Genomic DNA, 14,648 nt, shown 5'->3' with positions numbered 1-14,648 from the left:
TGACACATTTGCAACTCAAAAGAAGATGACAAGTTGTTTTGACGTTGTGGTCTTAATTCATTCAATTTATTTCGCTGCGGCAATCGTTTCTGGGAGCTTCGGAGCGTTTTTCAAAGAGACAAAGTTTATTTGCTCGTAAATTATTCTGAACTTGGCATATTCCCGCGAAAATTTCATCAATGCGCGCGTTCGCTCAAAAAGTATATACACGCCAGAACTCGTCCCATGCAGGCATTGATGGTTTAAAGCGATAATGGGAAATACACAAGGACGGCGTTCATCACAACAGCGAAAACTTCGAAGAAGGCCTCACAGTATAACGTTGGACAAGCCTGAAACATGGTCCTCGTCCAAGCCGTCGCAATTACAAAGAGGTGGTAGTCGCGGTTCACTTCGACGCCGTTACTCAGAATCTGGAAATTATTCCTACAAAACACCTTGGCCCGTTCCTTTAAGCGAAGCTGTCTTTCTGCCGGAGTATGATTCCAAACAGCCCGTCAAGATCAGTGATTTTGAGGTTTGTTGACAGAATTAAATATTAAAACGTTGCCGTTGGTGAACGTTTAATTTTATAAGGACAGTACGGTCCTTGAATGAACGAAGGTTTACATTTCTCTGTTGCTTGTATTTGGCACCTTCAATTTGCATATGGTTGTGATGATTTTCTACTTTCTGTTAGCTTTGGAAAAACCTGAAACGTCAAAAAGAAAACTTAAGTTCTCAACTTTTCTCTGAAAATTTTCACTGCAGAAAGAGAATAACTGTTTCAATTTTCCAATGTTTTCAAAACATGGCATGGCCATAGTGTGTCGCTTTTTAAAGTGAAAGTAGACTTGATTTCATTTAACAAGGTATTAATTCGGCTCAAGTGAGACATTGTACATATTGAGAGCTTTTCGTTGTCCCAAAGTTGGCTAGTTCAATATCAATATTTATTTCAGAAACAATACAGAGGTCAAAGCCTTTTTCTGCACTGACGCATATCAAAAATATTAACTGCATGTGATCGAACCCATGTGTCATTCCAGGACATGGTCCATTTCAGTTTGTAACCATTAATTGAACTGTAATATTTGCATGCTCAATAACCACATAAGCTCTTAAAATCGTGAAAGAGGAGTTGAAACGACTAGCGCGTCACTTTGCACGCATATAGTTCAAAAATTTCAACAGGCATGAAAAGGAACTGAAACTTTTATTACGTTACCATTCATAAGTTTGTAAACTTCTACTTTCCTTCACTTTCCGTGTTCCAAAAGATTATTTTTGAATAAGCTTTAATATTTAGCAAAGCTCATTTCCATAACTGTGTTGTTCATTTCCTCGAAGAAAGGTATCTCCGGTTGTGGTAGAATATGAAAATGGCCGTTTGTATTAGCGTATGTTAAAATTAGTGTTACACCATTACGGATATTTTAGTTCATTGTTCACTCTCTGCAGGAGACTTTCATTATTAATAACATATACATGTTTACAACATAAAGGAAAAATTAATATTTGGAGCAAGCAAATGACCACAAATGGGTTGAAAATGAATAACAGAGAATGCAGAATTTTATGGTCTACACTCGCTCTCAATCATCTAAGCTATGATCTAAAACAATCTTAAAGCATGAAGCAAAAATTAAAAAGATGAAATATAAAAATCTTTGTGGCATCTTTTAAGTTTACAGCAAAATTTGCATAATTACCAAATGTTGCTTGTCACATTTCTGTCTAAGGTTTTTCCAAGTCTTAGACAAAGGGGTACATCCAGATTGTAAAAATACATGTACAGGCTCTAATTTTTTTAGGGGCAAGCCATGCACTCTTAAAAAAAATGGTTGCATTTAATTAATTTTTTTCATTTCATAAAGGTATTCAGCAAAATTAAAATATTTCTTGTTGTCTAACTTTTAAAATATAACCTTTGCATTTATACACATGTATGCCCAAAAATGTTAGAACATGCTTGAAATTTTACTCCTTATTTTTTGCTGATTTCTCGCAGATTCTGGCAACTGTTGGAAAAGGTGCATTTGCTCATGTAAGTTAATGGATTTTAGTAAACACCAAATAAATTTTTAATGAAATATTTAATTGCACCTGAGACAGATTTTGCTTGCTTTTGCTGGATCAGTATAATTTTATAGAAACATGTTTACAAAGTAGTCCACATCAAGTGGTAATTCTGGAGTTTTTAGATTTTACACTTAAAAAACAAACAACTAATAATGCCCTTTCAGAGCTTGTCTGCGTGAGTTGACATTCATTGAAGAAAAAACCATAAGGAGACAATTTTTTCTCGAAATTCTTCTCATAGCCTCATATGTACAGGATGAAGACATGATAAAACACTTAAAATTGATATTTGTCCAGAAAATATTCAAAGATTAAGACAAGAAAATGAACAAAGTAACCTATAAATAATTGACCAAAGTTTTATCCACCATTTCAGGGTTAATATTTATGCAAATTTATTAAACAATTATCTAATTTTGCAGACACCATCTGCTTAAGCTGGACTTAAGTTTGCATATTAGTAACTGTTATCAACAGAAGGAACATTAAATTTTACCAACATAAAAGCTACCGGTAGATAAATTTATACATCTTGAAGAAAATTTTAAGAAGCTCACTTTTTTTAAAGTGTATTTGCCTTGATATTTTTGTACTCAGAGATCAGATGTTTGTATTGCATTAGCACGATAAAATCATAATTAAATTCTTATATTAACAGATGCTAGTTTAATTTCTTGGTATGGCTGTCATTTTGCTTTGAAGAAACCGGAGTTACTGATAATGTATAAGAAAAAGAAATTCTTCATTCTTGTTGACAGTGGCTATCTTCTCTGTATTTGTTGGTAGTTAAACAGTTGACGACATGCCAACCACTAAATATGTTAGCCTTGACAATAACACAGTAATATTATTTTATCACTCACACCTTTTTTGTTAAGAGGGTTCCAAAAATATTGCATTTTAATGTTTTCCAATCTCCTTTTCAAGGTACTACAAGTGAAAAACAAGCAAACAAATGAACCATTTGCCATTAAGGTAACCTTTTGTTTCTCATTGGTGACTGCTTTCATGTGGTTTATTAAGCAGCCATCAATTAAGTGACGTACCGCATCTTGTAGTACCCATTCTGTACCAAACAAACCCCCAAGAGAATGCATGATATTTCATGCATCCCCTCCAAGAAAAGTCCTTGCCAAAATCCTGCTATAAAAAAAAACAGTCCATAAGAAAATGATGCCAATCCCCAATAAAGTCTTCAGTCACTAATTTCAAACCTTAAAAAAGGTCTTCCCACCTCTCCATCACAAATATACCTACAATTAGTAAACCCCCCCCCCCCCCTCCCCAGGGCACATATAAAGTTTGAATTTTAGAGGTTCATCTGAGCCAACTGGGCTTAGTATTTTTTCTTGCCTCCCCAAGGTGCTAAACAAAGCAGAAATAATCAAGGAGAATGCTGTGCAGCAGTGTAAGGATGAAGTGAATATCCAGGTTAGGCTAGAGTTTCACTGTAGAACAATAGTTACTTCTAATTTTTAATGATAGTTTTCTCATAAATTCACGAAAGAGTTACCCTATAATTGAATATTAACTGAAAATTTCAAGGCCAGCTTGCTCAGAAGCAGCTACTGCATATCAATGAGTGAGGGGGGCAGGAAGGGGGTGCACTTACGCCCTCCTAGATCTTACACTAGACTGTGTCTGTATTTTCTTCTCATTAAACAGCAGAACCTGAATACCACGGTTGACTAAATTAAGACTTTTATCTGCACAGGTTAAACTTGGAGACTTTCCATTTCTGGTGAGAACTTGGTACACATGGCAAACAAAACACAACCTTTTCATTGGTACGTGGCCGCTGTGTTAGTTGTTTTGGCATTAATTTGTTTTCTTTTCGTTTTTTTTGTTTTGGTTGACCGCTACTAATAATGGTACAGTACTTTTTAGTGGAGAGTGTCCCTAAATTCAGACTCTCCACTCTCGGTTGAAGTCCTGTGCCGTTTGTGAATCTTCATTTAATCAGTTTATCATCTCTGTTGTCCCCCAGTCCAGACTGACAATCTCCATTGTCAGTTGAAGTCCTGTGTCATTTGTGAATTCTTCATTCCTCCAGTCCAGACTCTCCACCGTCAGTTGAAGTCCTGTGTCATTTGTGAATTCTTCATTCAGTTTACCATCTCTGTTGTCCTCCAGTCCAGCATCTCTGCTAAAGTGCTATACCATTATTTATTGTTGTTACAGGCCACGCTCATTTTGTATTTTACTTCACAGTGTCAGACTTTGTTGATGGCAGTGATCTTTACACATTATGGCGACAGGAAAAAAGGCTGGATGATACCACAGTCAAGTTATATTCTGCTGAACTAGCTATTACATTAGGTTAGAGGAACTAAAATCAGTGTCTGTTTTCTTCTTTGTCTGCTTCTAAGAGGGTTATTTTTAACTTTTGGCTTGCTTATTTTAACTTGCTCCTAAAAGTTCTTGCACTATAATCTTGTTACAACAGATACAAGTTATATTATTATTTAACTGCTGCTCAGCATTACAATAATATTATTTTTTCTATGCAAGCCATCCGTCACGCACTTTAAACAAACTGAAACTGAAATTAAAACTGTACAGGCATTAGACCTTCAACAGAATTCCTCACACAAACCCAATATTAGTTTGGGGACTGCTATGTCTTGAACCCAGTGAGAGGGGGGGCGAGGGGAGGGGTTATGCAAGAAGTTTTATGCAGGAACTGGAAGGCTCCACCCCAAGGTCCAAACCCTTACCCTTTTGTATACTATTTTTGACAGGAAAGGCAACCCTTTCATATACCTTCCATAGGAAACAGTAGCCCTTTCACATACCTACAGTACAAACACTCTATCTTTTTTGTTGACTCGGTTCGAGATATTTTGAAAGGCCCTTTTAAAACCTAAATGACAATTTTTCGTACCCTTTTTTATAGTTCAGCTTGTGAAATCCCACCATTTTACATACCTCCTTCCTGAAAAATGGTACCCCTTCTGAGGGGAGCTTCCCCTTATAGTCCATTATAGGAATTCCCTCTCCCCCCCCCCCCCCCCTTTCAGGGTCTCAAAGTGCATTTGATTGGCCTTGTTGTGCTCGCGTACATAAATTCAATGGCTAATAATAATAATAGTCATTGAGAAGTCTGCTAGAAGGATCAGAGTCACACAGCATTAACAACACTAGGAAACTAATTTCATTGTAAGTGCCTACTATGCAAACAAGGAAGCCTGGCCGTGTGTTGTTCAGTTTGCACATTTCACTTTGTTTTTTGTTTGTTACAGATTACCTTCATAAATCAGGCGTTATCTACAGAGACTTGAAAGTAAGCCTGTTTCATTTTCTGTGGTGTCTTATGCATTCTTGTATCCAGTCTGAAGCTGTGTGGTCACCTGCCGCACACTTGAGGAAAGAGCTGAGCAAACTGCCTCGCGAGGCGATCAGCTCAGCTGTTTCCTCAAGTGTGCGGGTGAGTTTTCGTGAGAATTTCGCCTCGTGAGGCGAAAAACTCGCGAAAATGCAGCCGCACACATGATGAAACAGCTGAGCTAATCGCCTTGTGAGGCAGTTTGCTCAGCTCTTTCCTCAAGTGAATACTCAAAAAACTGCCCTCCTTTTCACTTTAAATTAATCTGAATGAGTAATAAAATTAAATTAATCATATTTTTTTCCTTTTAGTTGGAGAACATTCTCATTGACGAGGAAGGTATTAAAATACGCATTTTTTAATGATTTAGTGATATCTCGCGTGATTCAAGTTGTGTACGCACGTGGTTGATCCACGCCTTTCATAGACTCTAAAACAGTGAATTTACCAACTATGCAAAAGGAAAGAAAGTGTTCGTTTATCTATCGATAATGCGTGCGTTTGAAATGTGTTTTTGTTGTTGTTGTTGTTGTTGTGTTTGTTTACTCCAATGAATGTCTTTGATAAAGATTTCTTATCATAACTTCAGGCCACATTAAGCTCGTGGACTTTGGTCTTGCAAAATTAGTGAAACCACGAGAACGAACAGGGACCATCTGCGGAACCTTACAGTACATGGGTAAGTGAGTCACTTACAAAGTGTTATCGGAGTAACTTCTGCTCTTTCACAAATTTTGCAAGGATCACCGACTTTTTTTCTTAAGCGAAACAGATTCCAGTTTTAAATGAAGTCATTTTTGAGAGGCAGTCTCCCGCCGGTTTATCTATGGCACTCTGAATAATTCTAGCTAATACGGACGTGGTTGCACCTTCCGGGCGGGCCGTTTGCACGGCCACGATTCAAGACCAGAAAACGAAAGCTACATGTAGATCTTTTTACAACAACTGATGCAATTCCAATGGGAAAAGAGTTTCAATACAACACCTTCAAATCTCCCTGAAAAAAATAAATAAATAAAAAGACAAATGAAAACCTGAAAGCGAAGTTCAACAACCTGCAAATTAAAGGAAATCACATCATTTCGAAAAAACGTATGGTTTTCCTTGCGGTTTCAGAGGCATTTTAACCAAGTCACGTCTTTGGTTATCCGTGCCCGGTTTTATTACGATCTGTTCATTGATGAGCATAATCTGAAGAAATAAAATGGTACGTTCATAAAAAGAAACCATATTATAAATACCGAGGTATTTGACGAGAGTTGGAAACCATTTATAGGAAAACAAGTTGGTAAGATTCCTTGCTTTAATACTCGGCCAAGAGGTTGACCTTTGGTGTACCGTCTAATATTTATCCGCAAACAGCGTTAAATTCAGCCGAGAATGATTTTAATCAACGACCAATTTCTTTTGTAAAACCAGACGTTCCGGATTACAAATTCAGCGCCCTGATTGAACCACTCGACCACGCCTTATTCCTCTGTAACAAACGGCGCGTTCAAGCATGTTCCTCCCAAGAGCACGCTCGAAACCAAAAACAAAAAATCCCATTTAGCTAAATTTAGATAAAGGAAAAGTACTGCTCCAGAGCTTAAGCCTTTCCTTCGAATGGTCACACTTTAGGATTTTATCAACGGACTCAAAAGTTAGAGCCACCTTCTACAGCATAATAAACAGCACCAAAGAAAAAAAGATTACATAAAGTATTGCTCAGTAGCTTTCATTTGCCGGAATGGCCACACTTTAGGATTTTATCAACGGACTCGAAAGTTAGAATCACCTTGTAAAGCATAAAAAAAAAACAGCACCACAGGAAAGTACTGCTCAGTAGCTTCCATTTGAATGGCCACACTTTAGGATTTCATTAAAAGAACCACCTTATAGTCCGATTTGCGGTCAACGAAGGAGAACGCCACGCACTCTTGGTTCTAAGGTTCCATATCTCAAACTGACCTTGGACACCTTATGAGCTTTACGCAATGTAGTATTCGTTATCGTCATTGTACACGAGAACAGAACCCCAAATGAGTGAACAGAGCTTCAGTTAGGGTTTAGCACCGATCTATAGTATCAAGGGTTTAGCACTGATTTGAAAACGGTTAGTCGTAGATGTAGTGATTTGAGGCAAACGACTCGACTTCGAGGTGTACGCAATTATGATTTTTCCCTTCTTTTACTTTTCAGTTTGAATTAAGTTTCACCTCACATAATTTTAAGGAAAAGTCAAAATTCAGAGATATAGAAACAAGTATTAACTGGGAGTAAATAGTTAACGGTGTTGGTCTTTTCATTGTTATTTGCTAGCTCCTGAAATCCTGAATGGTGAGAAGTATACTCATGTTGTTGATTGGTGGAGCTTAGGTGTGGTGATGTACACACTTCTGGCAGGAAAGGTAACCTTACGAGTCTTTCTTTTGACTGCCAACAAGCTACGGTGCTTCCCGTTTTACGACATTGGAAGAAAAGATGGTTGTCAATAAGCTGGTATTTTCGCTGACTGTATTTGCAAACCAGTGTGACAAAAGATTTAAATGATGGATCCGATAATGAACTCTGCAGACAGTGTATGTTAAAGTGCTAAGGTGAACCCATGAATTTCCCACTGAGCGTTAGCCCTGGTAAGGAGATGGGAGATCGCACGAGGCAAGGAAAAATATTCAACCTCGGCGAGAATCGAACCCACGACCTCCGCATTTGATCGTCCGTTCGGCTCTACAGACTGAGCTACAAGGCCAGACGGGAGTAAGCACCGGCCTGATCCATCATTTGAGTCCTTAGTGCTAGCGACGCCACGTTCATTTGTACCCTTGCCAATAATTTAGATTTATCCATGTGCATGCGTTCAGACTGTGTGGAACAAAGGAAGGACTCGTGCGCTGCGAGGAAACAACTTGTGATAGGAAGAGCGCTAGCCTGCGTGTTAGCTCTTGGGGGCGAAGGAGGGGAGGCTCCTTCCCCCTCCCTCCCCCGAGAGCTTGCTCGCTGGCTAGGAAGAGCGCTCGCTTCCGGGAATAAGTCAATTCTCCTTTGTTTCCTCGTGCACCGTATTTCCTTCGTTCGCCTCATTCTGAACATCTGGAACAAGTTGCAAATTGTTGGAATAGTGCATTCAAAGATCAGAGCTTCTTTCATGTTTTGTCCTTTTTACTTGAAAATTAACTAGAGGTAACACTTACTCGTACGATTCTTTTATAGATTTTGTGGAACAATATGAAATAACACTCCTCTAAAAACGACTGCGTGGGAGGATAGGGAGAGAAAACTGACTTGAGTGACAAAATCAACACCCCTCAAAACGTCTTCGGAGGAGGCTAAAGAGAAATAATGACTTTTATCCCAATGTTAATGGAGACCGCTTCAGTTTGGCAACACTCCAGAAGATTAAAGCCCACTGTTGCGTTTCATGAAAGCAGTGTAAACTCTAGCCTGCGAACGCAGACGTATTTCCGGTTGTCGCTTCTCTCCGCCAAAAGAGAGAGAGAAAAGACAGCCGGAAATACGTCTGCGTTCGCAGGCTATGTAAACCCACACTCACCTTTTTTGTTTAAGGGATATATACATAATTTTACTGCACGCTAAAAGTATTCTGCTTTCTTCCAGTATCCGTACCCAGCAAAGCATGAACACTCCAGTCAACACGAGGTGGTCAGCGATGTAGAGATTGTGTACCCTTCCGATCTCTCAGTAAATGCTGTTAGCGTTATTCAAAAGGTACGCACGGCTTAGATGTCTTGTTTTCGTTGCTGTTGTTGCCTGTTGTTGTTGTTGTTGTCGTTAAGAATACAAATACAAAAGGAGGTTAGACTTTCTAGTCTTCTCAGATAAGGACGATAAACTGTAGGTCCCGTTTCACAACACTTGTTCCTAATAATCTGTGGGACGTGAAAGAATCCACACATTGTTCGAAAAGAGAAGGCACGTAGTCCCCTGGTCTAGTGGTCTATCTCTATCTCTGATTTCATCTGTCTTTCACATTCATACGTGGGTCGGGTGGGTGGGTGAGATCAATATACTGACATCTGCTGCGGAGGCGCCTTTACATGCTGGCGTCCGATCTCACCCCACAGAAGAATTGTGAAGCGCAATGAGACTTTGTGATATGTGCGGTATATAAATACATTACTACATTACTTGCATGACAAGTCCGGGAGATTGTGTGACGAGTCTCAGGACATGGCGTGACAAGTCGCAGGAGATTGCGTGACAAGATTCATGAACGCTTGCCTGAGGGTCTCATGGGCTTCAAGGATTGCATCTTTCCAGTTTGCGCGCCGTATTTCATTCCCCTCTTGAAGCCTTTAGGGGAAAGGAGTTTCGGTTCGTAGTGTAAAATGTGTGTGATTTGTTTATTTTTGTCAACAGCTGTTACAGAAAGATCCCACATTAAGGTTGTCGAGTGTGGAATCATTGAAGACCGATCCATATTTTGAGGACCTTTCGTTTGAGGAAGTTTTACAAAAGAAGGTCAGTTTATTTACGATGTGGTAGCCCCAGCAAGTGAAAATCATAATTACGAACAGATATTTAAAATTGTGAGCAGTTGACGCCACGAGTAATCCATGTTTTCCTCCAGGGGTGGTTTAGCTGCCCCACAGAAACTAGGTGACGCGGGTGGCTGGCGATTTCGCGCGCTTCACTGGCAATATTTGGTTCTTTACTCGACTTTTCAAATCCTAACAGTTTGCAGGATGTTTGTCTCGTGAACCTAGTTTAATGGCCTTAGCGCGAATTAGCTCCCACGAGTCTCCTGTAACTCATTGGTAGAGCATCCAAACTAGTAATTGGAAGGTTTTGGGTTCGGCTCCTGATAGGAGCACTCGGATTTCCTTTTTCCGAGTTTGCCTGTGTCACTCACTGAATAATACATCATTCTCAAAAAAACACCTGTTGCAACTTTCGAGCACAACAAAATACACGCAAAAAGCTGAAAATGAAAACTCGTTGTCTGAACGCTTTCTTAATGTCAGTGTTTCTTCTATTCTGTGATTAACTGTGAATCATTTGACTTGCTTTTCTTGTTTTAAAGCAACCGCCGATTACAACAGAAACACTCAAGGCTCTACGACGATGGAGTATTGCGTCAAGAACGTGAGTGAGGTTTCTTTTTGCAGTTGTTTTTACAAGTTTTGAGGAAATTTAAGCAAATGTTTTTTTTCTTTCTTTCTTTTTATATATTTTTTCAGGATGTTCCCAAGAAAGGTGTCAGGAAATCGTCGAGACAAAAAGGTGAGCCGGTAAATAGATTAGGGGCTGGAATAAATTGGAAAATATTCAGAAATTAAAACTTTTATGGACTCTGTCTATTACGAACACCAAATGGTGGTTCCGACGGTATCCATTATAGCAGATGTTGACTGTAGTTTGCTTTCCAAAATTATAACCGGAATTTCGCGTGCGTCACACGTTGTGGCCTCTTGAAGACCTGTCAGAGCTTGTTGGGCGAGGTCTTTGGTCCAATCAGAGCTCAGCAAGTGCAAACTGCAAGGGGCGATCTACGCCGTTTGCAACGTCCTACTTGGTTGGTCGAGAGGACAAAAGAACGAACAACAGAACAATGCTCCCAACCCTAAAAAAACAATGCAGCCGCAGATTATCAGGGTCCAGTGAAAAAAGAGCTCTTAAAAAGTGCAGGTGTACTGAACCGCAACGTACCTAGAGAAGAAGCTTGGAATATTTTATTGTAGGTTCTTTTATTCTTTACGGCTTTTAATTCCCTCTGTTTCTCTTCCCCATAGTCTCGCCCTCTGTCGTGGGCAAGTCCTGGTAACTTCACAGTGCAAGATAAAACCCATATGGACTGGCTAGTGGCTGACTTAGGGAGCCTGCACACACTAAACCTCAGCGGTAATTCACAGGAGGGTTCGAGAACTGAATGCCTAGTGGCGTCATGAAAATGGTCGGTAATTAAGTGCGCATGTGCACTAGCCCATAATGCTAACCGTAATAAGTACTCGATAGTGGCCTTTTTTATACTAGAGGATGCATTGTCCGTCTGGACAAACTTGGGCAAACATTTGTTGTTCGTCTGGCTTTTCGTCTCTAGTATAAAGACGAGCACAGGACCTATTTTCCATCTGGACGAACTATCTTCCGTCATTCGTCTTGAACGACGCGCAATGGAAAGAAGTTCAAGTTCGTCCAGACGGATAATGCGTCTTGTGCCCGTCTTTATGCTTAAACTAAAGACGAATAACCAGACGAACAACAAATGTTTGCCCAAGTTCGTCCAGCCGGATAATGCGTCCTCTAGTATAAAAACGGCCATTCATTGTTAAAGCTTGAGAGAGAGGCCTACATTAATATAAATATACAGTGTAAATAGAGACAAAATTATTTATTTAAGTGAATAAGTTTTCAGACGCCAGGTGTCTTGTAATTTAATTAAATCCAATAAAATTACCATTGTTCTTTATTAATTATACAAGAAACAGGGAGAAGCATAAAAACCCGGTTAAGGTTTAGTGCAAAAAGTAGACTTCGAGTTGTCCGTTATTTTTCTTGGGATTGCAAAGCGAGTGAAACGCGCGCGCGCGATAATTGCCTCCCGCGAGGTAACGCGACGCGCGGGAGAAGATAATTTCTCGGGGAGTAATTTTCGCGCTAGCCCGCGTATTTCGCTCGTTTACATTTTACATGGCTCACAATCCCTAAGAAATATAAAGGGCTGCTTCGTAGTCCATGCACAAAGTTAAGGGGGGACTTAACCTAAATTTTACTGAAATTTGAAGAGGTTTAAAGAAGGGATGAAAGAAAGAAATGATTTTTGGAACACTAACAGACAATTGATACCCACACAAGAGCACCCCAGGTTGCCAGTGGACTAACTTGGTATCCATCCATTAATTATTAACTACAAATTCTAATTTTAAAACTTCACTAAATCTTCAATATTTCTTATTTCTCTTAATTTTATCAATCCTTCTAGAAAAACTATCTCCTCCCAAATATACCCATAATTCACCCAAAATTCACGAACCACCCCACAACATAGATTCACGGAATGAACATAGAGTTTTTGGATTGCTTGAAACGTGAACGAGATATTTACATTAAAGCCATGTCAAGTGCGGTAAAATGGCGTTTACGCTAAGTCCCCTCCAAGAAGCCAGTTTAATTTATTTTGATTGTTCGTATTCATGATCCTTGAGGTAAAAAATGTTAACGATATTTGTTATATAAAGTGATAATCTTTTACAGTTACAGAGTATCACAACTAGAAAGAGATATAATATAACAGCAGATTGATGTATCTTGTAAATTCCTTTTCAAAAAGATTTTGGTCAAAGGGATGTACAGTTTGTACTTAGCTTTATTATAGCCATGTTATAAGGTGGAAAGGAACGGACTCAAAAAGCGTAAATCTTGATAACCTGCGAGAGCACCCGTCTTCCAGTTTCTGGATTTGGTTTCACAAAAGTCGGAAAGAAGTCTCCTCTTGCGGGCTAAGATTTTGTTCCTTTGTATCCATAAAGGAGACAGAAAATTAAGTTATTAATTTTTAAATTAAAACAAGCACACTTAAATTTTCCAAGTGGAGACGCGATAACTTGCCATCAGGCTGGGTTTTTTTATTTGTTTGTTTGTTTTTCCTTTTTGGAAGGTAAATCGTCCTCTGTTCGGGATTTCCTGCGCTTAACGAGAGCCAAGTGGATTGCTAGGATCCTTGCGCCATCATCATTACAAGAGAAATGGCGCCTTTATTAGCGGTTTTGAATGAACGTGGTCAACACTCAGTTCGTTGCCGGCTGCCAAATAAACGTTTTGGTCGTATCGCTGCAATCACAAACTCGTTACTCTATTCACAACTCCACTCCCTAAATTGGTTGATTTGCACTAAAATAACTGCCGTTTGCGTTGGATTTAAAAGGGCTGGCTTCCTAATCGCCAAAGATAGACTCATGTTATTTACGAATGAGCGATCGTCAGCTAACATAACCAGGCTATACAAATAATTTCAATAGATTCGACGCTGATCGTTGATCACTTTTCACATCAATAGAGCGATTGCTGTGGTAGTTTGGAAACAATCCTGAAGTCGCCTTTTTTCGGACGGAGCCTGAGGCCCCTAAGGAGCCCTGAAAGTAGTTGTTATTTGTTAGCCATATACTTGAAAATAATGGCGTTAGTTTCTAAAGAAACTGTCGTGCTGCGTCGGTGGGGAGTAGAAACGAATGTTTGGTTTATCAACAGAGTTGATAACTGAAGTTTAATTGGCCACCGTAAAGCGATTCGAGTGCTGACGTTTCGAGTGCGTTAGCCGTTCGTCAGAGCAAATCCAATCGCTGTGACGAAGGGCTAACGCTCGAGTCGTCAGCGCTCGAATCTCGTTACTTGAAGAATAGGTCTCTGTTTTGGCCGCAAGAACTAAAAGATGCAAGATGTTATTAGAAGAGGTGTGTAATATAGAGCTACATGGATTCCTGGAGATACCTAATTCTATTTATTATGCTGTTACACAGTTGTTCAATACAGAAATAAAGTAATATATTTTACCCACTTATGCGCAATTATGTTTTTTTTTTTTTGCTGATTAACAAATTAGAAGTGGTGCGACTCCTTTTGGTAGAACTCGGATTTTCTTTTTTCGAATTTGTTTAGTTAGAACTGGTTTTTACTACAACTTTGAGAAAAGAATAGGAAAAGAAAAACTTGGAAAGGAAAAAATGTAACCTTGACTTTAAAGGGGAAGTATCACGGGCATCTTGACCTTTTATCGTAAAAATGGTGTGACAACACCTTCAAATAGATACAAAATAATTCTAGAACATCAAGAAAAAGAAATCAACTGAATTCTTAAAAGGAACAACTTCATGACCTGCTCTAGTGTATTTTGGGAATGAAAACAGAACTTGAAAACAGTTAGGGCTAAGTTTTTTCAAGTTGCAGTCCATTCTAACAAAGTCCATCTGTGGACAGAGACACTCGTCGATAGTCTTAGTAAGCTGGAGTGTTAATTTACAACAAATAAGCAATGCCTTTAGGTTTCTGCTGAAAAAAAAAAAAAAAAAAACATTGTGGAGTTTTTGACATAAAACCAAATCCCCGTGATACTTCCTCTTTAACTTTGTGGAGGAAAAGAAACGTAAAACGGGACATGTAAGAGAGTACTGAAATAAAAAAAACCCCTGAACTTTGAACACAAGTTTATCCGGGAAATCGAGAAATGTAAAAAATGACGTAATAACACGTGACCAAAAGTACAACCTCGTTCCCAGGGTCCTCTCTTCCTCCCTCGAGAAAAGATGTTTTGAAACACCAAGCATTA

The 14,648-nt window shown here is 39.1% G+C and overlaps 2 protein-coding genes across 3 annotated transcripts in view; one reads left to right on the top strand and one right to left on the bottom strand.

The window, feature by feature from the left end:
* Positions 1-14,648, bottom strand: part of LOC146461409 (uncharacterized) — a 212,028-nt gene that overhangs the window by 193,048 nt on the left and 4,332 nt on the right. The gene's annotated exons all lie outside the window — the stretch shown is intronic.
* Positions 13-13,877, top strand: LOC146461410 (uncharacterized). 2 transcript variants are annotated; one of them, XR_014857385.1, is made up of 16 exons: positions 13-517; positions 1,991-2,026; positions 2,989-3,036; positions 3,424-3,492; positions 3,776-3,848; positions 4,273-4,380; positions 5,304-5,344; positions 5,698-5,725; positions 5,976-6,065; positions 7,688-7,776; positions 8,984-9,094; positions 9,746-9,847; positions 10,410-10,471; positions 10,567-10,609; positions 11,119-13,631; positions 13,691-13,877. XR_014857385.1 is itself a non-coding variant. In XM_085086827.1 (15 exons), exons 1-15 carry the CDS (start codon positions 254-256, stop codon positions 11,272-11,274), a joined length of 1,320 nt encoding a protein of 439 aa, XP_084942953.1. In that variant the 5' UTR covers positions 13-253; the 3' UTR covers positions 11,275-13,877. The 2 variants fall into 2 exon arrangements, 1 of the variants encoding a protein (XP_084942953.1); XM_085086827.1 differs by having other exon boundaries at positions 11,119-13,877.

The sequence above is a fragment of the Pavona decussata genome, unplaced genomic scaffold (assembly GCF_977016875.1).
Source record: "Pavona decussata unplaced genomic scaffold, jaPavDecu1.1 SCAFFOLD_198, whole genome shotgun sequence".
NCBI lineage: Eukaryota > Metazoa > Cnidaria > Anthozoa > Scleractinia > Agariciidae > Pavona > Pavona decussata.
Note: the sequence above shows the minus strand (reverse complement) of the source record. Positions and strands in the feature narration are given on the sequence as shown.